This window comes from Artemia sp. Qi Xiang Cuo, chromosome 11, assembly GCF_049724085.1.
Source record: "Artemia sp. Qi Xiang Cuo chromosome 11, ASM4972408v1, whole genome shotgun sequence".
In the NCBI taxonomy this organism is placed as follows: domain Eukaryota; kingdom Metazoa; phylum Arthropoda; class Branchiopoda; order Anostraca; family Artemiidae; genus Artemia; species Artemia sp. Qi Xiang Cuo.
Window position 1 is genome coordinate 14727976 of NC_142804.1, and position 26303 is coordinate 14754278.

Genomic DNA, 26303 nt, shown 5'->3' on the forward strand with positions numbered 1-26303 from the left:
CTTTCTTTGCAATACAATAAGTTCAACTCTTAGCATACATGTGCCTTAAATTCCCCAAGTCCAACTTATCAGCTAAAGGGTGTATAGCCCACTCCATTCTATTATAAATAAAAATATCTATGCTTAGGCAATCTACACTTACCATTTTTGCGTGCTTCAAATACCTTTGAAACCTTTGCTGGTCCCAAAGTTTCAGTTGAACTTATTCAGTTACTTAGTTATTCAGTTATCAGTTATTAGTTATTCAGCAAAGTTTAATTTAGACTTACAAAGTATTCAGCAAAGTTCCAGTTAGTTATCAGTTATTAGTTATTCAGCAAAATTTCAGTTAGACTTACAAAGTAATCAGCAAAGTTCCAGTCAGTTATCAGTTATTAGTTATTCAGCAAAATTTCAGTTAGACTTACAAAGTATTGAGCAAAGTTCCAGTCAGTTATCAGTTATTAGTTATTCAGCAAAATTTCAGTTAGACTTACAAAGTATTCAGCAAAGTTCCAGTCAGTTATCAGTTATTAGTTATTCAGCAAAATTTAAGTTAGACTTACAAAGTATTCAGCAAAGTTCCAGTCAGTTATCGGTTATTAGTTATTCAGCAAAATTTCAGTTAGACTTACAAAGTATTCAGCAAAGTTCCAGTCAGTTATCAGTTATTAGTTATTCAGCAAAATTTCAGTTAGACTTACAAAGTATTCAGCAAAGTTCCAGTCAGTTATCAGTTATTAGTTATTCAGCAAAATTTCAGTTAGACTTACAAAGTATTCAGCAAAGTTTCAGTCAGTTATCAGTTATTAGTTATTCATCAAAATTTCAGTTAGACTTACAAAGTATTCAGCAAAGCTCCAGTCAGTTACCAGTTATTAGTTATTCAGCAAAGTTTCAGTGTCAGTTATCAGTTATTATTTATTCAGCAAAGTTTCAGTAAGACTTACAAAGTATTCAGCACAGTTCCAGCCAGTTATCAGTTATTAGTTATTCAGCAAAATTTCAGTTAGACTTACAAAGTATTCTGCAAAGTTCCAGTCAGTTATCAGTTATTAGTTATTCAGAAAAGTTTCAGTGTCAGTTATCAGTTATTAGTTATTCAGCAAAGTTTTAGTTAGACTTATTCAGTTATTCAGTTATTAGTCCTGATTTTCTCGACTTTCCTCTTAATCTTTATAGAATGTTTAGGTTTATTCTCTTGGTATAAAGTTTATCACCCCATTTCCCTTAACAACTTCTCTGTTACCTTAAGGTTTTTCAAGGGATCGGAAAGACTCACTTCTAGGGAATTTCCCTAATCACTATTAGGGAACGAGCTTGTCTTGCAGTTGTGGTTGACATGATGCATTATTTAGTGGAAATCCAATCCAGTTAAAATCCAATTGTGCTCACTGACATTGCTTTTAAAATTACCTATAGTAGTTAAGAGATTTACTAATGAACACAGGAGAACCGTTTAAATGTTTGAAAGGCCCCTGTTTGTAGTCCCCATGTGCTGTTAGTTTATTTTTGCTCCTTTTTTTATAAGTAGTTTCCAGTCCAAAACGTGATTCTTTACAATTTCCTTAGGTAAGACATAGTTGTGCCCGTGTTTTCGAGCAAACGAAATTGATATTTTTATTATATTTTTTATTTATTTCTATCCTATTCTTGTTTACTTATCTATATTTATTTATCTTTAATATTTATTTTACTTATTCATTTAGTATCTTTGTTTATTTATATTCTATTCTATTTAATTTGATGCTATAGTAAAACTGGTGGTAGCTCATTCCACTCCTCTGGTACCTCAGCTAAAATTTTAGGCATAAGAGGGTTAAGAGATTAGACCTACCCAATGCGTTGGTCCAAAAAGAAGAAATAAACGGCGTTTTGGCACCTTTGATAAAAACAGTATTCTTTTTTTACTCTGCTTTGTATACTTCTCCCATTTTTGGACATTGAAATATATGACAGTTGACTCCTCACACGTAAGTATTTATTCATATGAACTACACTGGTCTATGAATGTATTTTAGCCACTCTACGACACTTTAACCACTTAATCATATTAAGATATATTTTAGTCGCATTTTAATGTGATTTAAACCACTCCCGTGGTTTACGCTTACGTAGAGCGGTATGCCTCTATGGCTAAATCCCCGATTTTTGTAGTTGTAGCTTCGTTTGACTTCTAACTTTAAGTATTTATTTTCTAACCCGTCACTACAAAAGAAGCAAGAAGACGGAGTACAACATAATACACAAAAAAAAGAAAAGAGAAAAGAAAAAAAAAGAATACAGAACGAATACTTAAAAGAACTACATCGACACTACTGCCGCAGGAGGGACGACCACTCGTGCGACAGCCTTGCATTAGAATTGTCAATCTGTTTTATAACGGCCTGATATGGTTCTTTAACTTTATAATGAAGGCTAATATATGAGTTACGCGTCCACACAGGTAGTCTCAACAGATACTTTGCATAACGAAAGTAGTAGGACCGAATTTGCTTAATGTCTGATCTCTGAAGAATTCTCCAGAAAGGTGCAATATACAGAATACGCAGCAGCGCGGTTGCGTTATACAACCTTGCTAAATTCTTGCGATTAAAACGGAGTTTGTTTGCCACAATGTTACCCTATGATGCTTAACAGCGTTTAACTATTTCAGATGATACATCTGCCGTTACTTCGTCATATGAAGCGTTTTGTCATGTCCAAAGTGATTTTTGGATCATTGGTTCTAGTCATAGTGAAGATTCCTATAAGTATCATAAAAACGTTGGTTCCCGAATATCTTCCATTCAACTTCAGTCACAGTATGTAAGTACTTGTTATCTACCATCGTCATCCTATTCTTTCTTTTTAAATATGACTTAAACTGTATTGAAGGGTATGACAATTTGATTATTTGACTTTCCTTGATGTAAATAATGATAATGGTAAATGGCAGATCAAATACTATTTAAGCAAACTTTATTTGTGATTTATAAATTATTTTAACAAATTTTATTTTAAACTAAACTTCGACAGAAGGTGGTAAGTCTGCTGTCAAGTTAAAAGACCCAATTGATGTATAACAAATTTCTTTTCACGTTGTTGTTGTTTGGCGTTTGACGCGTTCGACCAATAGGTCATATGCGTTCGTATCACTTGATTTTTCTGTACCTATGTAATCACTGGCACGCTTGGGTGTCGCTTCAGTCAATATTCACTGAATTCATATGTGTGTCACTTACCTTGCTATTGGTAGTGGGTTATCTACCTGCAGCAATTGCCTGCGTTGAAAAACAAGAATCAAAACAATACATTTACGCATTTTCATAATGCAATCAAAATACGTATACAACACGTTTATAATAAATAGTACATTTGTACTTTACGTCACATAAATGCAGATATGAAAATATAAAATGATCAAATACAAATAAATAAAATAAATGTAAATTAAAAATATATAGGGAGTGGAAAAAAAGTCTCATAGGGACTGAACCAAACCAGTAGTCTGAACAAATCTACCTTTTGACCTTCTGTTCAGGTTTTTGATGAAAATCGAAAGCTGCCAATTTCTTCCAAGAAAGTTTTTTTTTGTAAGAAAAAACTTTATTCGCCGACATGAACACATTTTTTCTTACTTGATGGTGGGAGATTCAGTTGCCGGCGTCCAAAAAATGCCTAAATACAGTCCGAGCTCGTTTAACTCCACTCGCTTCCCTCGCTATGGTCAGCTGCTTGGGTCTTCAGTTCTTGCTCCTTATTGTGATCTCACATTCCTGTCGTTCTTACTTTTAGTTATTTTTTACTTTTATATCCTATGTACATTCTCATCTCGCCAGTATGATTTTGCGAAAATATCCACGCGTATCCACGTGATTTGCGTATATATATATATATATATATATATATATATATATATATATATATATATATATATATATATATATATATATATATATATATATATATATATAAGCTCTCTTTAAGCGAGCAATTGTGTATGTATGTGTGTATTTTCTCGTAATTGGGTCCTATTTTTTTTATTGGATTCTATTTTTTTTTTTTTTTATTGGATCGCTGTGATTTTTTGACCTGACAAAAAACCACGTTGTATGTATTCACTGATTCACTGTGGAGCCCTTCATTTTTCCGAAGAAAGCGTGGCCAGCAAAGGTACAAGTGACAACAAAGATTCAACAACGACTCATTTAGAGATTGCTTGCTTGCATTACCGAATTGTATTACCATCTCTACAGTTTTCAAATGAATCTGCTTGCCTTCTCTTTCGACGTCACTCGCTCTCTAACGAGTTACACAAACAAATTGGAAACTTGAACTCACGATTTTTTTTAGGTTCATTCACCGTAAGTTTTGACCGGCCCATCAATAGTCGTAATATTTTTAGCTTCAAAGTAGCTGAGAAGTTCATCACAGAATCAGTTTGGCGACAATTCTGATATAAATCTCAAGGTGATTTGGAACCACCTTGGTATGTCCAAATATACTTCTTAGACCCGAGGAAGCTGTTGACGAACGCCTTGCACATTCTTTAAAGTTAGGATTTTTCGTACCTTAATGGATCTATTATGGCTCACCTGTTGAATTATTTTTAAACCCGACTGTAGCAACACACTGCAAGGTCGACGCAGGGACCTTAGTAGTCAAGAGCATAGTTAATCCCATTTGCTTGCTTAATGGATCTGTTATGGCCCATCTGTTGAATTATTTTTAAACCCGACTGTAGCAACACACTGCAAGGTTGACGCAGGGACCTTAGTAGTCAAGAGCATAGTTAATCCCATTTGCTTGCTTAATGGATCTGTTATGGCCCATCTGTTGAATTATTTTTAAACCCGACTGTAGCAACACACTGTAAGGCCGACGCAGCGACCTTAGTAGTCAAGAGCATAGTTAATCCCATTTGCTTGCTTAATGGATCTGTTGGAAGAAATATGGCGAGAAAAGCAATTATGCCAAAAGTTGTGGGAAAATGTGAGAAGTGGAGGATGATGTAAATCAGCGTGCTGCTTCACTGGGACAACGACCTTCAAACGTGCAGTTCATTTTTAGTGTGCCAGATGATGTGGGTTATAGTTGGTTCGGCCCTCCTGCATATAACGAAGTATGCGTTGTTCTTACTCTTAATACTGACCATAGTTTTTCGTCAAATGTAATGGTGGTAAAACAACGTGTTTTATCCAGCTGAAACGTCAGAATGAAATGTGGATATGGCACATCAAACACCCTATGCAAGTCGTTCATATCTAGCACGGCTTGAATTAGCAAAGTACCGTAATTGTTTTGACTTGAACACGCCAACAGCTTTTCTCTTCCAGCTGAAACATCCGACCTGCGTCAGACAGTTTTTAATGCTTTAACATTTAGTTGATCAAGCAGTTGCTGGTATATATATATATATATATATATATATATATATATATATATATATATATATATATATATATATATATAATGTTTATATAGCCATTATATCTTCGTTTGGGGGTCACCTCTATCAATTTTTCTTTACGTAATCTTTCTTTTATTTCAGGTTTGTATTTAATTAGTTTGTTTTATTGTGCATCATATTCGCTTCAACATTTTAAAGGTAGAAAGAAAATATAGTTTATTCCTTTGGGGATATCATTTTCACTAAATTTTTGTGTTTTTTTGTTGGGGGGGGGGGGGGTACTATTTGGTGAAGCTTGAAAAACTGCAGATGCAAATAAAGGTCGCCCAAAATGTTACATTCAAAGTGTGTGTGGGAGGATCGCTATTTGTGTGTGCTTAAATCGATTGTGTGTTTTCTGTGGTGTGATAGGCCACAATGTCTTGCAAAAGTTGTGAGATAGGCTAGTTATAATAATTTTTCCTATGTATTATTTAATTCTATGCCATTGTATTCTTTCAAAGTGTTATTTTAGAAATGTAAATCGGCATTAGTCTCGGCAACCCCTGCCTTACTAGTGACTCTGTCACTAGACTTTACTCATCTAGCCATTTTCTAAGGAAATTTGGAGGGTTTCTATGGTGAGGAAATCTCCTGTTGAGACAATTTGATTACAAATGCCTTTTTAGGGACGTTCTTGTGCCAGAATTCTCCCTTGAACTTTTAGTTCTTCAAGTGATTCTTCCCTGTTTGCTTGAGCAAGTTCATACAAGGCAGTGGCTTTTATCAGTGCTTCGTTGGTGGTGTATCGTTGTCGGGAATGTTCTTGGAATAAAATCATATTTAATTGGAGATGAAAATATAAGAAATCAACAAGTACAGGTATTGCAACTTGAATCTTTTCTAGTGGTTCATGCTATTATTTTATTAATTTCCTCATTATTTCCTAGGTTGGTTTCATTGATAGATCAGTATTGATTGAGGTTTCGATCAGTATTGATAGATCATCTATTGATAGAGGCTTCGATCAGTATTGATAAATCATCTATTGATAGAGGTTTCGATCAGTATTGATAATTCATCTATTGATAGAAGTTTCGAAACAGCTCGCAAAGTTAAGTTTGTAGGCTATATTCATGTTTAAACAACTTTCAAAAGCTACGACTACTCTTACATAGGACAAAAATTATAGTTTTTAATTAATTAAATATTTTATTTAATTACTGTCATGCTTAAAATTTACATGTTGAAATCATTGAATGATGAAATTAAATTTTTGAAATTAAAAATAAAATTAAAAGGTTTCTATTAATAAGTATCATTTATTGGCTTTAGGTAGTGATTAAATAAAAAAAACAAGTTTTTTAAACTGAAAGTAAGGAGCGACATTAAAACTTAAAACGAACAGAAATTATTCCGTATATGAAAGGGGCTGTCCCCTCCTCAACGCCTCGCTCTTTACGCTAAAGTTTTTTATTGTTTTAAAAAATAAAGTTGTGAGACAGAGTCAAACTTTAGCGTAAAGAGCGAGGCGTTGAGGAGGGGACAGCCCCTTTCATATACGGAATAATTTCTGTTCGTTTTAAGTTTTAATGTCGCTCCTTACTTTCAGTTTAAAAAACTTGTTTTTTTTATTTAATTTCTGATCGTTTTTTAGTTAATGCAGCTTTTATTTGCATAAAAATTTTACTTTTCTTTTGCTAAATGGATGTCTTTACAAATTAACTTACGTAACTAACTTCTATATTCGTATATTTTTCTTCTGGCAAAAAATACAAAGTTGCAGATTTTTGCAGATATGAGCTTGAAACCTATGTAATAGGGTTTTCTGATACGCTGAATCTGACGGTGTGATTTTTATTAAAATTCTTTCACTTGTAGGGGATGTTTCCCCCTCTTTAAAAAATCGAGTAAATTTTCTCAGGCTCGTAGCCTTTGATGAGTAATACTAAACTTAATAAAATTTATATATTTAGGATCAGCATTATAAACACATTCTTTTGATACATTTATTGACATCAAAATTTCGTTTTTAAAAGTTTCTATTACTATTGAGCCGTATCGCTTGTTTTTTTATTGTTTTTTTTTATTACGTATATGTTATTACTTATATGAAGGGGTTCTCCCTTTAGTCAATACCACGCTTTTTACGTTAAAAGTTAAAAAAAAATTTGATTCACAAACCCCTGAATCACAAAGGCCGTTTAATTAGAATAGATAGCTCTTTTGAAAGCACTAAAAAAAACTGTAGCGTAAAGAGCGAGATATTGACTTGGGGGAGAACCCCCTCACATACGTTATAATTTCTGTTCGTTTTAAGTTCTAATATTCCTTCTTACATTTCAGTTGAAAAAACTTGTTTTTTTTTATGTAACTTCTGATCGTTTCTTAAATAATGCTTGTAAATCCGGCGCCCCCTTCATAGAAATGTCCCTTACCCCAAAGAATCATCCTCCAATAAAATATTCTCCAGAGTCCTCCCCGCCGCTAGCCCACCCCCCCCCTCCAGAAAAAATCCTTCCTGAAAATGGTTGTATACTTCCCAATAACCAATAAATAATGCTGGCAAGTCCGGCGCCCCCTTCATGGCAATTTCCCTTCCCCCATGAAAAATTCCTTCATGGAAAGATCCTTCCATATAGCCCCCGACCCTCTCCTTCCCCCACCTACCAGAAAAAATCTCCTCTGAAAAATTCTGTATACTTCCCAATAACCACTACTATATGTTAACATTGAGTAAAGTTCATAACTTTCAGCCCTCGCCCTGGAGACTATGGAGGATCAAGTCATCCTAAAAGACATTTTTATCATATTTTCGACCATGCTGAACAAAATGGCTATCTCAAAATTTTGATCGGGTCACTGTGGGAAAAAAATGAGCGTGGGAGGGGGCCTAGTTGCCCTCCATTTTTTTTGGTCACTGAAAAAGGGCACTAGAAATATTAATTTCCGTTCCAATGAGCCTTCTCACGATATTCTAGGACCACTGGGTCGATACGATCACCCCTGGGAAAAAAAAACAAACAAAAAACAAATAAACATGCATCCCTGATCTTTCTTCTGGCAAAAAATGGAAAATTCCACATTTTTGTAGATAGGAGCTTGAAACCTCTACAGTAGGGTTCTCGTATATGCTGAATATAACGGTGTGATTTTCATTAAGGCTCTATAACTTTTAGGGGGGGTCTTTCCCCCTTTTTCTGAAAATCAGCCAAATTTTCTCAGGCGCGTAACTTTTGATGGGTAGCACTAAACTTGATGAAAGTTATATATTTGAAATCAGCATTGAAATCTAATTCTTTTGATATATCTATTGGTATCAAAAACCCGTTTTCTAGAGTTTCGGTTACCATTGAGCCGGGTCGCTCCTTACTTACAGTTCGTTACCACGAACTGTTTGATTAGATATTGAATTTGGTATTATAGTGATTAGATAGTGATGAGAATTTGGTATTAGATAGTGATAGACTATCTAAATTAATTAAAGCCTTAAACTATCTAATAAAACTTTAATTAATGGCTTCTCAAGACCAGTACATTACTGAATTTGCACAACATAATTTGCAATTTACTGAAAAAATTACTTGAATTGTCATTTTAATAAACATATACTACTGCTACTACTAGCAACTCACCATAGCACCAAGCCACTTAGGGCTAACAGAGCTATGCACGCTCCTCCTCCTCCTCCATTCCAATCTATTCAAAGCCTCCCTCTTTACACAACCACAGGAAGGTCCCATTTCCTTTAAATGTGTCTTTATGACGTCCTCCCATCCCATCCGCAGACGATCTGCTTTCCGTTTAGCCATTGTCAGTTGGCCAAAAAAGGACAATCTTTGGCAATCTGTCATCCTTCATCCGCCGAACGTGCCCTAGCCATCTCAGTGTGCCTAGTCATCTCGTGCTCCTAGCCTTTCTCTCTTTATAGCCCTAGAAAGCGGGATTAAACCACACTTTTCCTACAGCCCACTGTTTGAAATACGGTCAGTCAGCAGGACACCAAGAACAATCCGTAGGCAATTTCTCTGGAAAATATCTGGCAAATCTTCATCCGCTTTTCGGAGCGCCCATGCTTCAGAGCCATATGCTGAAGCCCATGCTTCAGAGCCATATTTAACCACTGTCATCACTGAAGCTTCCAATATTCTAATCTTGGTTTGCAGACTTATCTTTCTATTCTTCCAAACTTTTGTTTAACTGTGAAAAAACACCCTGAGCCTTGGCTTTTCTACTTTTAACCCACTGCTCCCACCGTCTTTACTAATAATTACTGGATACTACAAAGGTAAGTGAAGCTGTCCACCAGATCAATCTTTTCGTTACCCAACGTCATCTTTTTATCTTCACTTATTCCTAGCCTTAGTGACTTAGTCTTCTTAACATTTATTTTCAAGCCTATTCTAGCACCTTGAACTTGTAAAATCTCTAGAAATTCATTCATTTTGCTCACACTTTCATCTAGGATGCTTAAATCATCAGCATAATCTAAGCCCATGAGAGTTTTCCTCCTCATTTGATCCCGTGGTCTCCCATTGCCTTTCCAGGGCTTCTTAAGACAAAATCTATCAAAATGATCCATATAGAGGGGAATAGAACACAACCTTGCTTAACTCCTGATTTAATACGAAACCAGCTGCTATCCTCATTTCCTACCTTAACCGCAGCAGTGTAATTCTCGTACAGAGCACTAATCACTGAATACATTTGTCTGGTATACGATACAAGGGTAAGACCTTTTCTAAAGCTCTTCTATCAACAGTGTCGAACCTTTGCTCATAATCTATAAAACTGAGGACCAAAGGTGTTTGAAAACTCATGCACTTCTCGATTATTAACCTAAGAGAAAAAATTTGATCGTCACAGCCTCTACCTTTTCTAAGACCGCTCTGTTGTTCTCTTAAAACTTTGTCTACAACATCTCTCAGTCTAAAAACTATATATATATATATATATATATATATATATATATATATATATATATATATATATATATATATATATATATATATATATATATATACACATATATATCAATAATAATGTAACTAAGTCCAGGATCGATACTCTTTTTAAAGAAAAAATGCTCAAAATTACTCTCACTTACTCAATTTCTTTAAAGGTGACTAATATCCAGTGGCAGTTCTAGCCTCTCTTGTGCCCAGGGTAAAATCTGGATTAGTGTCCCTGCCTCTCAAAAAATTTCAGTACAAATAAAAAAAAATTATTAACAAAATTTAATTCAAAATATCACGAAAGAATATTAAAATTAATTGATAATTAAAAGAAATTCGATCTACGATGTTCGATGGAATCTCTGATGTACGATGACCGATCGAAGAAAAATTCGATGTAGTTTAAACTGATGGAACCGTAGACTTGACCCACAAAACATTTGAATGTCGGTAGGTACAATTTTGTCATAAAAGATCTTGTAAGCTTCAATCACGTCGCCATTTAAAAAATAAAATAAACCCAAGTTGAATATTTGGGGAAGATCATCTACGGTCTCGTGAGAAGTGGGGTCTTGGAGAGTTGAGATTTATACACGGGTTTTCCTTTCACTGTTTAAGCCGCGTTTTCAGGCTTAGCGGGTTCAAACACGGGTTGTTCTCGTCTAGTTTCAAGTTTCTAGTTTTTCTTCTAGTTTCGTCTAGTTTCAGCGGGTTCAAAGTTTCAACCCTGTATTTGATGCACTAGATGCACTGAGGCACAACGCTTGATGCACTAGACGAGAAGACTCCGTGTTTGAAGACGGGTTATTCACGGCTCAGCGGGTTCGAACACTGGTTGTTCTTGTCTAGTGCATCAAGCATTGTGTATCAGTGCATCTAGTGCATCAAACACGGGGTTGAAACTTTGAACCCGCTGAAACTAGACGAAAAACTAGAAACTTGAAACTGGACGAGAACAACCCGTGTTCGAACCTGCTAAGCCTGAAAAAGCGGCTTTACATGACCCCAAAAGTCTTTGAAGTTCACCTTTGAGGCTATCTGCTAACTTCTTTCCCGGTTTAACTTTTCCATTTTGTTTCGAAGTCTCTTAAAAGCAACCTCTGAATCGAGTCCTGAATCGATAATTTTTAATTTTTTTAAAAGAAAAACTGCTCAAAATTACTCTCAGTTACTCAATTTCTTTAAAGGTGACTAATCTCCAGTGACTTTTCAAACCTCTCTTGCGTGCAGGGCAAAATCTTGATGCCTCTCAAAAATTTCAGAGAAAAATTTTGCCAGTTTTGCCTCTCCCTCAGACGATCTGCGTTGGCCTTTTTTCTACAATTTGCCGTGGCCCTATGGCAACTTCATTTTAATTCAAAAGGCAACGGAAACTGTCGGCCCATTGGGACTGGATTTGTGCTCTTCTCAGTCCCTCTGTTTACTTTTATCAGGCTTAGAACAGACGAAAACAAGGCTTCTTCTGCAGTAAAATAGAGCTCTCCAATCAAACCATTATGGACAAGAACTTTAATTAAAAATCGTGGGTTCCATTTGTCTCCTGAAGGTCTTCCGCCCAGTTGATGTCACCAAGTTTTGTTTTCATTGAACTGAACTCAGCCTCACTGTAGTTTTGGGGTGGATGGTGCTGTGGACTTGCCATTAGGAGAACAAAGCTGAGTGTCATTAAGTAGATCCGTATCGTTCAGTAACAGAAGGGGAAGTATGTGTGGCTTGTTGTTGCCCCTGGTTCTAGTAGATTCTTTTATCAGTTGATGTAGTTAACAGCTATTGAATGTTGGTATGAACATGGCCTCTAGAGAATCCGAGTTTTCTTACTTCTGCTTTATCTTCCAGTTTTTTCCAACTACCACGATTCGGCTAGTGCAATTTTGGGCCATATGTAGTTGCTCTTGGCAAATGATTGATTCGTTTTTGGGGTGTGCTGTTGGGACTACGGTATAAAACGCGTAGCAAGGTTTTTCTTGCTCAGTTCTGTAGGATAATCAAGGCCGAGTGTGTGAGCTTCGATTCCATTTTTTACATAACAAAAAATACCTCTACCTTTATTGCTTGTCACATTTTTCTTGTGGAGAGAATAACCAGTTATGTGAAATTCATAAAGAGTTGGTAGATGTCTGGGATTTTTTGGTTTCACTTCTACAATAGTCACTATGTCGGGTTTTCCTAGTGCTACGACCTCTTTTAGTCTCCTTGTTTGTCGAGAAAGGTGTTGGCTTTGGAGTACATATATTTCAGACTTGCGCTAGATATTTGGTGACTTGTGCTTGTGTTCAATCAATTTCTCCGCATGACCCTTTGAATCTGCTGATGGCTGGCTAGAGAATCCTTTGAGTATTTATTCGTTTCATCTCCCTGGATTTGGCTGCATCGGAGTCCGATCAGGGCTTATGTAAATGTTGCTTAGTTGCTTTGTCATTAAATCTTCGTAGAGCAGGTGCTTCTCTAAGAATGACGGACCGCTTCTTTGACACGTCACCGGACAATTGCAGCTTTAGAAGAAGCAAACGTGGTTTGCCGTCAGCCCTAGGCTTGCCAAGCTGGACGTAGTCGACAATGTCCTTGATTTCAAGCTTCACTCTGAAGTTGCTGCCAGTAGTCAGGTTAACCATATTTTCAGCATCATGCACATTGCTGGTCTGTGGTAGTTTATAGATCACTAAATTCGATTTCTTTTTTCCCTTAGCCTTTTCTCCTTTTCTTATGTAAGTATTGCGCCGACTGTTGATACAATTTTATCTGCGGTTTCTTATAGCTGGAGTAGTAGGTAGAGTTTAGCTGTTGTTAAATTGTCGGTTTGAAGGAGCTCTTTTACTTTTAACTAGAGAAGGGACACGCTTCTTTTCGAACAGCCAGAACTCTCGTATTGGAAAAAGGTGGAAATATCGCCATGACGCTTAAGGGCTAAGAAACGATCAGAGTTCATGCCATGGCATGTTGCACGCTCCCACTCTGAACAAAAAAAAAACATTTCAGGGAGTCCAGCTCGCCTATTCCCTCAAGAGAGTCACAGCAAATCGGACAGCTGCTATTTTTCAAATGAAGACTGCTGCTCTTGTATTTTAAGGTAGTCTGTGAAGCTGCTGGTTGTGTTTTGTTTTGTTCTCTATAAGGGTATTAATATAAACCGTTGCTGTGTCACTTAGGAGTATTTGGGGTTTCTGCTTTTTGTGGTACTGCAGCTGTATCGGTAGGTTTGCGGCAATGACGTTTGAAGGACGTTTCAAGTTGTTTTGTAAACTTAACGTTAACACATTTCAAATGACACCGCAAAAAGCACTTGGAGGTTGTGCATCTAGCTGGACCTTCGCTTGTTTTTAAATTTGTAGCAGCTTCCTGATTGCATACTGTGTAGGGATAGCGCGTCATTGTTCGTTGAGATGTGTTAAGCCAAAAGAGATGCTGGAACCTTTCCCTGTAATTTTGACGTGGCTAAAGCTGAAAAGCAGATCTTTAGTTTGTAGAACCGCTACCAACCTAGAGGCTTCACGGGCCATCATTTACTGGCAATTTAAGGATGTTTAAAGTTCGTCCTGGCTTCTTATATAGCATTTTTATTTCGCAGTTACTTTTGGGTTTCCAAAACTTTGTTACGCACACATAAATGTAACATTGGATACCGTCATGCTGTGAATGCACAGTTTTTGTGCATTCACAAAAACTGGGGATGGAAAAAAAGAACCGTTTTAAGGAATCTCGGAAGTGAATCGCAAAAGACCTTTCTTACTTGGTCTTCATTATAGATATAATGACAGCCTATATAATTCTAGACTATAGAGTATATACTATTGCCGCTACGAAGTATGAATCAGTGTTTTTTTATTGACATTTTTGTTACTGTTTCTGATTACAGGCGCAAGCAGCTCCTCCTGCCCCAGTAGGAGCTGAAGATGGTCCCGGGATATTCAGACTTGGTGCAGCACATCAAGCTTTCCTTCAACGGGAAAACGCTATTGCTTCCCAACCTTATGAGAAACCGAGATTTTTTCCTATAAGGGTGAGTTTTGCGTCTTATCTTTTAAATTAGTGATAATAAAGTTCCTTTGAGTTCTAATTAATGTAAGATTAACACCGAGTATCACATTACTATTGCATGATTCTGTTACCGTGAATGCCCAAAAATGGTGAATCTCGACTTTCACCGGTGAATGTCAACTAATACCAAATACTTCAGTGGATGATCTTATATTTCATTACATTCTTGTGCATCTAGACCCTCACCGGTGTATGTCAAAAATCACTGATATGCTCTGGTGAATGTCTAAAAGAGAGGAAAAACCCCAATCCTTAAAACTTAATCCTATGAATGCCCAAAAGAGAGGAAAAAATTATAGTATAGGTAATAAAAAATTATCAAGTATAGGTAAGTAAGAACCATCTGTTTAATTAAGCTGAAAAAGATTCTATTAAAAGCCAAAAAAAAAAAAAATTTTCTTTGGACTTCCAGAAATGCTATTTTCACCAAGGATCTCGGAGATGAATTAAAATCTCTTCTTTATTAGTTTTTAGTTTGTGGTCTCAGCCTATTCTTTTTAACCACTCACTATCGCTAGCTCCTGCTTTTTCTCTTTTCCTTTTCGATCTTACTTTCAAATGTTATTCTTGAAAGAAACGATAATATTACTAGGACAAATTTAATTTTCAAAGAGAAAATATAGACTATTATTCTTGAAGCATTCTCCTTTGTTATTCACTCTCTCATTTTTTTTAATGAATAGGGATTGAGGACAGTTTTAGATACTTGGTCTTGTAGTTCCACTTGGTCCTGTAGTTTCAAGGACAGTTTTAGGTCTTGTAGCTCCACTTACACACTTGGTCAACCTTTCACTAGCAACCGCAGTTTATCCTAATGTGTTTAAAACTGTCCAAGTCCTACCCCTCTACAAAAAAGGAGACAAGAGTCTTATCTCTGATTATTGACCCATATCAATTCTACCGTTTATATCAAAAGTCCTTGAGCGAGTGGTTCATAACAGAGTATATAGATTCCTCGATGTCAAGAAGCTTCTCTCTCCCCGTCAATACGGGTTTCGGCGTTATCATTCAACTTTGCATGCCTTAGTTGATTCACTTGAATACATATTAAATAGCCAGGATGCTGGACAAAAGGTAGTAGGGATTATTCTGGATTTCACTAAAGCTTTCGACAAGGTATGCTATGCAATCCTCCTCACAAAATTACATTCATTTGGAATATATGGTGTTCCTCACGAGTGGTTTTCGTCGTACCTGACGGATCGTAATCAGTGTGTAACTGTGGAGGGTAGTGTGTCGCCAGAATTACCGGTAAAATCTGGCGTGCCTCGGGGTTCGGTACTTGGACCGCTCTTGTTTATTTTGTATATCAATGACCTGACAACATGTCTCACTACAAATGCACACCCAGTACTATTCGCTGATGACTCAAATTTCTTCATTGCGAGTCTGCTGCAAAAAAGGCCCAAAAAACTCTTGACGAAATATCTAACTGGTGTTTTCGTAACAAAATACTGGTAAATGCTACAAAAAGCTGTATCATAGTCTTCACTTCTGCTCCTTCAAACTCCTCATTGTCTCACACTGTCGCACTGTCAATCAATGGAAATCCCATTCCTCAGACCACAGTCAAAAAGTTCCTTGGCGTATTTGTAGATTCCTCTCGTTCAAACATCACATATCCCAGCTATCTTCAACAGTCTCACGGCAAACATCAATGTTTCATAGAGCTAGGCTGCTTCTAAGTGCTGACATGATGAAAATGCTTTATAATGCTTTTGTCTTCCCCTACTTGAACTACTGCTGTTCTGTCTAGGGCAATACATTCAAATCTCATCTAAAATCATTAAAGAGATCACAAAACCGTGCAGTTAAGGCGACATATTGCCTGCACAGGTTATACCCCTCAACAGACCTATACAGAGACACTGGAACAATAGATATAGCAGAAATAATAATTATTAGTAATTTGCATTTAGAACACTTGGCAATATCGAATGAGATTCCTCAATGTCTTTCCAGGTACATCGAACTTTGTAGCACAATTCATCGAGGAAGAGCTCTCCGCTGCAACAAGTACAATTTTATGCTACCGAGAAGAAGGCTTACAAGGTCTCAACACTCTCCAGTTTATAGAAGTATTTCTTTATGGAACTCAATGAATCTATTAAATCCATCAAATCATTTGGCACACTCCAAAAACGATACCTCTCTTACACAGTATTGGATACTGCATGAGTTAATGTCTCAATTTTTCGTTTGTATCTTATCCTCTCACTCTCCTTCTTTGACTCCACCTCGTCTCAACTCTTTCCTTTCTAATTCTTTATATCTCTTATGTTATCAGCTCTTCTTTTATCATTTCGTAGAATGATATAAATTTGTTTACCAATATTGGGTGTGACTCGTACAAGCATTGCTTTGAGTCGAAATGTTCGTGTTAATTGTTTGGTTGTTCATTTATTTAAAAATAAAAGGTTGATTGATTGATTGATTTTTATTGGCTGAACTTTAATTCAGTCAGGTTTGATGGTCCTGTGCAAAGTTTGTGTCAGTTTTATGCAGTTTGATGGTGACAGTAACGTTTTATTAATAAAATTTCCGATAGCCTAATTTATACAGAATGAATAGTGCAGTGAATCGTGATCCTTCATTTTTGAAAAGTTAAATGTATTAAATTTATTAAACATTATGGCTGGTAAATGAGAAGATAGTTGTTTTTATTTTTCTCAAGAAAAGTACTCTACATGAGCGCCCATTAGGGGGGTCAGGGGGGTGTTCCTCCCCCTGGGTGAATGATACTGCCTTATTTTTATATTTTTGTTCTGAGATTTCTACTATATAGCATTAAAAGTGCCAATTAGACGAGGTCCCCCCCCTCCCCTGGAATTCGACTTATGGGCGCCCATGATACTCTAAAATACTATCTCAAGTGGTTTTTGCTAAAATTAAGTGCGCCACACCTTTGGATTACAGACGATCAAAACGTTTTAACGTTATAAATATTGCAACTAGATTTGTTAAACGTTTTGACGTTATAATATTGCAATCTGATAATGGTAGAGAATTCAGTAATCAAGTCATATCCGAATTTTGAGCTATGTGAAATTTGTTATTGCTATTATTTTCTTTTCTCATTAAACATGTACTGTGTGTTTTATGTTCGTAGTCATTCCTCCCTTAAAGAGCCTGAATCGTGACTGAATTACGGAAAAGAAAATATAAATCTCAGAAATCCTCAACATTCACCTTTAATGTCCGGTGAATGTCAAAATTCTTCGGTGAAAGTCAGAAATAAGGATATTTAACAAAGATTTCGGACATACACCAAGTGACTATGCTTTTGCTGACATTCACCAGATTTCAGAAATTCACGGTAACAATTCCATATTGAATGAATTTCAACATAAATTACAATGGCTTTATAATAATTTAGAATATAATTTTAATATAATTATAATTAGAATCGATTGACAAAACTCAGTTTGTATATATACTTTATATATATATATATATATATATATATATATATATATATATATATATATATATATATATATATATATATATATATATATATATATATATATATATATATATATATATATATATATATATTCATTTATTCATTTATTGCCCGTCAAACAAAAAGTACATAGACAGAGTATCACTAAAATAACAAAAAGATAGGGAAAAAAACACAAACACACATCGAAAATCCAAATATATCACAAAAAAAAATCATTACATACATTACGTTAATACAAACAAACTATTGATAACAAATTGATGACCATGGATGATGAAACTTACTTTGAAAACGGGAAAGAGTTGAGTTTTACTGATGAAGCTTACAATATATGTATATATATATATATATTTATTAATTCTAATATTAGGGTCAGCTAGCTTATACAAATGAATAATTTTACGGTTTCTTGTCCATGTAAAAGATATTTAGCAAATCCGAACAAGTATTGTTCATTGGTTTTTTTTGTCTGTAACTGAAAAGAATTTCCTGAAAGGAACAATGCAAAGCAGATATGGAAGGGCTGTGGCGTTATAAAAGGATGCTAGAAGGTAACGTTTAAAACGTAGTTTGCTTTTTACGATTCCAGCGTAAGAAATACTAATTTTACGCTCAACGTAAGAAATCAGCAAACGACGTATGTGGCCGATAGATGTGCCAATTGGAAGGCCCAGGTATGTAATATGGTCAGTCGGTTTAACAAGAGAACCGTCCAGATTTAGAAGAGAAGTAGAGGGATTTTGCCACTTGAAAAGGACAACTTTGGTTTTTTCCCAAACCAAAGTATATCGATTACAACCAAACATATCGATTCTCCCAAGAATGCTTGAAGGAAGACACTTTGCCTGAGCATCCAGGACACTATTATTGAACAGGGTTGGGGAAGTGATGGATCCCTGTCTAGTCCCTTTCTTAACCAAGATGGGGTACTGAGGAGTCACAAGCCTATTCGAGGGATTCGAAGAGTTTAGCCTCACATGAGAATTAACGCAGTTGTATTGGGATTGATGAAGAGCCGATTGCAGGAGAGAACGGGATGGGAGTTTTAAACACACTCTAAGATACCTATATAAATCCCTGAGAACACGGACAACTGATGGGTTTACGCCTTGCTTTGCAACATGGTCAAGGTCAGATGTGCAAGAGGAAGAATGAATGTAAGTAAACTGAGCAGATTTCTGTTGAACTTTAAAATCATCACCAAATATTCCTAATAGTAAGGAAGCACGGATAGAAGCTGAAGACAACCTGCAATTTAAATCACAATTAAAATCACCTGCGATCAAGCACGGGATTTTCAGTTTAAGAACATCATGTAGACAAGAGCTAAGTTTACTAACTGCTAATGCGAAATCTCTCTCCGAATCTTCATCTATGTAATTTGTGGGTAAATACACATTTATTACTACGCACTCATCTACTCGAACAGCTAAAAAACAATCACTAGAAAAGAAAACACTAGAATTAAGATTCGATGCTACATAAGTAGCAATACCACCAGAAGCTCTGCCTTCAGAAGCACTATGTTTAGCTGGAACCAAAAAAGTTTTGAAATTGGCACTAATGTCAAGTAAACCAAGGCTGTGGTTGGTCAGGAAATGTTCCTACAAATACAGAATATCATGATTGTGTAGTATATTCTCAAGAATAGGTCTTTTGTTTATAAGACCACCATTAATGTTCCAAGAGAGAAAACGAATATCCATTTATCTACTTAGCTGCCCGTTTATCGGTTTGAGTGTCGCCAGGGCATTTGATACTGTAACAGGTGTGATTAGACTCTTTACAGGTAATGCAAAACACGTTCCGAACACATGGATTATCCCTGGTGGAAGAGTGCTCCGTGGAACCACAGTGATAGCACAGCTCTGGGTTCTTTTAGCAGCAAAATGTCCTTGTTGATGGCATCGGAAACACCGTCTAGGTATGAATATGTAATTCTGGAGGCTAACTTCTCTAACCCACCTTCACAGAATTTTTCAGAAAGGAATTGGGATCATTCCGTTGTTCAAAGTAAATCTTGTAGAGACCTGACTTGTCACACTGCAAAGCTGTGCCACACGTTGGAATAATTTTCTCTAGATCTTTTTCATTCATTTCTGTCGGTACGCCTTTTATTACACCGATGAAGGTGGGAGATTTAACTGAGGCTAAAAGGCCAGGTTGGAGCTTTTTCAGCTGGTGAGGCAGCGGGTTTACTTTTTACGACAATTTTCCATTTTGATGAAGAACGTTTCACCTCTGAAATATCATTTGCAGCCTCAGGACATATTTTATCAATAAAATATTTCCTTAATAGTGGAGATGAAAGACTGGACAGGCATTTTTTTTAACACAACAGCATAGGTAGGAGGCTTGGATTGGTCCTTGGTGCAAGACGGCTGAGCGGAAAAGGGCCAGGCAGGGGTTATCTGTACTGCGAGATGTTGCTTTTATAGCTCAGTGTCAATTTTACGAGAAAGTTCATTCATGCGATAGTTTAACGTTGTAACGATCGCATCACCAATTGTTGGAATTGGTGATGGGTGAGTATATCATCCATCACCAGAGATTGGGTGAGTATATCACGAATTTCGGGATAAGTTGGAGGGTCATACACGGTACCGACAATCACGGATTTATTTGGGAGGGTCACCCTGACCCACAGAGCTTCTTCGCCTGCTGAATCTGGTATATTCAGGCATGAATAAGGTATATTCATGTTTGACTCGGATAAGGAAGTTCGAAATAAAGATGTTCGAATAAGGTATATAATAAGTTTGACTCGGTTATTTATTGTAATTTCTCTTCGTTTTGGGTTTCATTTATTTATTGATGATGATTTGTGGTAGTTTCACGCTTGGTAGATTATTTGATTTTATTTTTGCTCATTTTTGCTTTAATAAAGTTCTTCATTTTTCTTTGAAAAACTTATTTTGTGGAAAAAGTTTTTTTTAACTAATTATAAATAAATATCCGTAATCTAAGTTTAAATGTCTTGAATCGTAATACTTATAAACCGTAGCAAAGTGTTTTGAAAGAATTGTCACTCATTTAACAACGGTCACTGAATTAATTCAAGTTATTCCCAGATGTTTTGAAGAAAACAAAATCGGTTATAATATTTGGGATTTGTGCTTATTCCTGTTGGTTTTGCAATCCCATGAATCTGAACCTTTTTATTTTGTGTGTGTATCTTCTGATTATCTTTTTTTCTTCCTTGCTTAAGATTTTGCTGATGCTTTTCGCTTGGTGAACTTTTTTCATTGTTTTTAGTTTTCACTCTACTCATTTTGGCTTTGTCATTTAAATCATTTGAGTCTTTACATGCTGACAACACTGCTTGCTCCAATGCTGTACTATTTTCTGGTGAAATCTGGCTTCCATTAGCATTTTTTACACTCTGCCAATTAGAATTTTTGATTTCATGATCAAAGATTTGCTCTGTTGGCTTTTTGTTATTGGCTTTGTCATTTGATACGTTTGAGCCTGTACATGCTGGCAATGCTGTAGTATTTTCTGGCGATATAGGGTTTTCACTAGCATTTTTTACACTCCTCCGATTGGAATCTTTATTTTCATGCTTGAAGGTTTTCTCTGTTTCATTTTTGCTATTGGCTTTGTCATTCGGTGCGATTGAGCCGATACATACAGGCAAAACTGCACTATTTGCTGGTGAAATATAGTTTTCACTAGTATATTTTACACTCCTCCAATTGGAATCTTTGTTTTCATGCTCAAAGGCTTGCTCTATTGGCTTTTCGCTATTGGCTTTGTCATTTGATATATTTAAGCCTGTACATGCTGGCAATGCTGTAGTATTTTCTGGCGATATAGGGTTTTTACTAGCATTTTTTACACTCGTCCGATTGGAATGTTTATTTTCATGCTTGAAGGTTTTCTCTGTTTCATCTTTGCTATTGGCTTCGTCATTCGGCGCGATTGAGCCAATATATACTGGCAATACTGCACTATTTGCTGGCGAAATATAGTTTTCACTAGTATTTTTTACACTCCTCCAATTGGAATCTTTGTTTTCATGCTCAAAGGCTTGCTCTATTGGCTTTTCCCTATTGGCTTTGTCATTTGATACATTTGAGCCTGTACATGCAGGCAATGCTGTAGTATTTTCTGGCGATATAGGGTTTTTACTAGCATTTTTTACACTCGTCCGATTGGAATCTTTATTTTCATGCTTGAAGGTTTTCTCTGTTTCATCTTTGCTATTGGCTTTGTCATTCGGTGTGATTGACCCAATATATACTGGCAATACTGCACTATTTGCTGGCGAAATATAGTTTTCAATAGTATTTTTTACACTCCTCCAATTGGAATCTTTGTTTTCATGCTCAAAGGCTTGCTCTGTTGGCTTTTTGCTAGTGGCTTTGTCATTTGATACATTTGAGCCTGTACATGCTGGCAATGCTGTAGTGTTTTCTGGCGATATAGAGTTTTTACTAGCATTTTTTACGCTACTCCGATTGGAATCTTTATTTTCATGCTTGAAGGTTTTCTCTGTTTCATTTTTGCTATTGGCTTTGTCATTCGGTGCGATTGAGCCGATACATACTGGCAATACTGCACTATTTGCTGGCGAAATATAGTTTTCACTAGTATTTTTTACACTCCTCCAATTGGAATCTTTGTTTTCATGCTCAAAGGCTTGCTCTGTTGGCTTTTTGCTAGTGGCTTTGTCATTTGATACATTTGAGCCTGTACATGCTGGCAATGCTGTAGTGTTTTCTGGCGATATAGAGTTTTTACTAGCATTTTTTACACTCCTCCGATTGGAATCTTTATTTTCATGCGTGAAGGTTTTCTCTGTTTCATTTTTGCTATTGGCTTTGTCATTCGGTACGACTGAGCCTATGCATTCTGGCAATACTTCACTATTTTCTGGTAAAATATAATTTTCACTAGTATTTTTTACACTCTTCCGATTGGAATCTTTGTTTTCATGCTCAAACCCTTGCTCTGTTGGCTTTTTGCTATTGGCTGTTTCATTTGACCAGTCCACGTCTTTACATACTGGCAAAATTATTTGTTGGCAGAGGTGACAATAAGAGAAATTGTCAAATTCTTTTCTATTGTCCTTATTTTTCGTGTGCTGATAGTTTCGGTCTGTTGGATCTTCGTTGCTTCTTCTCCTATTCATACGAGTTTCTATGGAAGTTTTTATCAAATCTTTTGGGTCTATTTTAGTGATTTCTTTCAAAAGCGAAGCCTCCTGCTTCCCTTTATCTTTTATTCCTTCTTTATCACTTTTCAGATTTCCGTTCCTTTTTTCTGACAAAAGTTGTCGATAATTTCCATCTGATGAATCTCCTATATTTTTGCGATTGCTTTCTTCGCCTTGTGTGTATAACTTTTTCTTGGTTTGGTAGTAAATTTTTGTTGCGTAATATTGTCGGGATGTCCTCAGCCAACCATCTTGATGGTACAAGCCTTGCGAACTCCTGATAGATTCTGTTCTTAATTGGCCATTCCCTGACCTCCATCCGCTTTGAAACGACCCTTTGCATCGTTCATTAAACCGTGCCTCCTCCCATCTAGATCCTGTTCGTTTTGCTCTTCTTACCAGACTAGTTCTTTTGTCCCCGATCAGATCTTTCTGAACTGGATATCTGCTTTGCATATGATCTGTATCTGGTGTTTTCAGATTTGGGTTGTCCTTGGAGTACCAAAGGGTTTTCATTGTGAGGGAACTGCCTTGATTTAGGTGATTGCTTTGCTCCTCTCTTTCTGGTATTTCCTCATCTTCTGCCTCTCTGGGATCTTCTAGGCTTAGGCAACCAGGTGGCGGGTCACTTAGCGATTTGTGTTCATCTTGTCGACTGTTTTTCTTGTCTTCCATTCCAAGTGTCACTCTAGAGTCTTTCAAGGGACACGGACCAGTTGTTACATTACTTTTTGAATTGTCTTGATAGCAACTAATTTGCACAAGTCTTTCTTGCGTTCCTGTTTCCCTGTCACTATTAGAAGTGTCCTGATCCTGGTGGCTATTCGGTGCATCTTTTTTGGATCTTCCTTGGTCATTCCGGTTATTCTTTGACCTCCATTCGCTTTGAAATGATCCTTTGCATCGTTCATCACTCCGTATCTCCCATCTAGATCCTGTTTTTTTCTCTCCTATTCTCAAACCAGTTCTTTTGTTCCCGACCAGATCATTCTGAACTGGGTATCTACTTTGCATATCTGTTTCTGGTGTTTTTTTATTTTGGTTCTCTTTAGAGTAACAAACGGCCGTAAGTACAACGCACCTGCCTTGATTAAGGTGACTACTTTGCACCTCTTTTTCTGATATTTCCTGATCTTGCGCCTCTCTGGGATCCTCCAGGCTCAGCCAACCAATTGGCAGATCACTTATCGATGTGTGTTGATCTTGTCGACTGTTTTTCTCATCTGTCCTACCCAGTGCCGCTCTAGAGTCCTCTGAGGGACAAGAACCAGTTGTTACATTACTTTTTGAATTGTCCTGATTTAAGCAACTGGTTTGCACAACTCTTCCTGGTGTACCAGTTGTCATGTCACTATTAGAAGTGTCTTGATCCTGGTGACTATTCGGTGAGTCGATTTCGCATCTTCTCTTATCCCGAACCTCTTGGGGATTGACGCTCGAGTTTCTAATACTTGGCAGGTCTCTATTAGTGATTTTTTCCACTTCCTTATGGAAGCTAGAAATATCGATTGTTTTTTTTCCTTTAAATGGTCGCTTACTACTAGTAGGCATCATCTACTTTTGACATCATCTAATCCACTACTAAATTTAATGAACAGATAAACTTTGTATGTCTTCTTTTCATTATTTTTTTTTCTTTGTCTTAAGTAAGCAGAGTTTTGCTTATTCACATATTTTATTGTATTGCAAAAATAATATTGCATTCATTAAATATTGTATATATGTATACATGGATATATTTATTCCTCTTATAAATCTATGGAAAAGATTGTGCTTCACACGTATAAAAAAGGGACATAATCGTGGTAACTCAGTATTCATTGACGCATATTGTTCTAACAATACGAAGGGATTAGCGTTTATTTTCCGGGGGACTGAGTCTAGTGATAAGAAAGTGTTCGTTTAGACCTTCATTTCCCAAATTTGTCCTTTGCTGTGGAGCATTTCTAAGGAATATGCCATGGTTTTAGGCACGGATACAATGTCAGTTGTAGATTCATGATTTATACAGCCCGAAAAATGCTTTTTAGTATTTCTCTGAAGCATAGGTTAATTGCTTTACTCTTTAGTATACTCTTAACTAAGATCTTATTATTATAACTCTTGCAAGCCTGATTTTTATAAGAATTAAGCAGGATGTGCATACCGAGCTTTGCTCAGTCCCTGGTACTCGCCACGCTTGTATAGGCCTACATGCGATTCTTGCTTGTCGTCTAACCGCAGATTAAGGTAAACTTCTTTTCCATCTTTTACCTAGTAATTATTCTTGCTTTAATTACGTTGTTTGCATGAATTCCACTCCTCCTTCCTATGTATTCCTCGCAGAACTATCAGGGCACTACAGGGCCAGTGCTGACGGGGCACTAGAACACCATAGAGGGCTATTTAATGGCTCTTTTTAAAGGAAATTGCTATATCTACTTGCTTTTGTAAATAACAAAACATAATGTTAAATACTGAATCTCTTTTTTTTACAAAAAACTACATCTTCACAAACAAGATAATGAATCGTAGGTTACAACCATAAATAGCGTTGTAGTAAAACTATATGATAACGTCAGTTGCAACTGGGGTTTTTCTTTACTATGTCCAGCTAAGGAAAAAGCCTTCGGTGTTTGGTATATAATCAGGGTTTGTCGTTACATCCATAAATGACGTTATAGTAAAACTATGATGACGTCAGCTGCAGCTGGGGTTTGTTCTTTATTATGTCCAGCTAAGAAAAGTCTGAAGGCTTTTCCTGTGTGTGATATATAATCATGGCTACAGTGGTAGCGGTAATCTAGTAAAGGAGGAACCTCTGCCCATAGCAGCCAAATGATTAAAAAATGACTTTAAAATTAACCGTCATGAGATTTGCTTTCTCCTGGGAGGCGATCGACAATCTCAGTATTAATTTTAGTTGCCTCTTTGTTAAGCGGTGCTAAAACAGCACGTTCCTTCATTCCATTGTGATTTCTATTTGCAAGACAATTTACAAATACTTCTTCAATTAAATTATCATTGGAAAATATATCACCAAGTAATTTCATTTGATTGAAATGATGTTTTAGCTCAATAATTCAATTATTAATTATTCAAGGATTATCAGTTATTGGTGCTCGTTGTCAACTGTTGTCAACTTGTCAACGTTGTCAACTGTTGTCAACTGCAGATTTTATTGTTCCTCATTTTCGGTTTTTGAACTCTTGATTTGAGGGCGTCCTTGTTTTTCTCATGACTCCAGTCTCATTGACTCAGACTCTCATGACTCAAATTCTTTCCTTCATACCTTCGACAAATTAAATCAAAACTGATTACAAAGATCACTGTCTTTCTTCCTACTTCTTTTTGTTT

General features: G+C 36.3%; 1 protein-coding gene across 1 annotated transcript in view; it reads left to right on the plus strand.

The window, feature by feature from the left end:
• Window positions 1–26303, plus strand: part of LOC148946676 (E3 ubiquitin-protein ligase MARCHF6) — a 117646-nt gene that overhangs the window by 63471 nt on the left and 27872 nt on the right. Inside the window, exons 11-13 of the mRNA XM_089096326.1 lie at window positions 2636–2787; window positions 6040–6232; window positions 14159–14302. Of these exons, the coding sequence (XP_088952452.1) occupies window positions 2636–2787; window positions 6040–6232; window positions 14159–14302 (489 nt within the window). The remainder of the gene's footprint in view (window positions 1–2635; window positions 2788–6039; window positions 6233–14158; window positions 14303–26303) is intronic.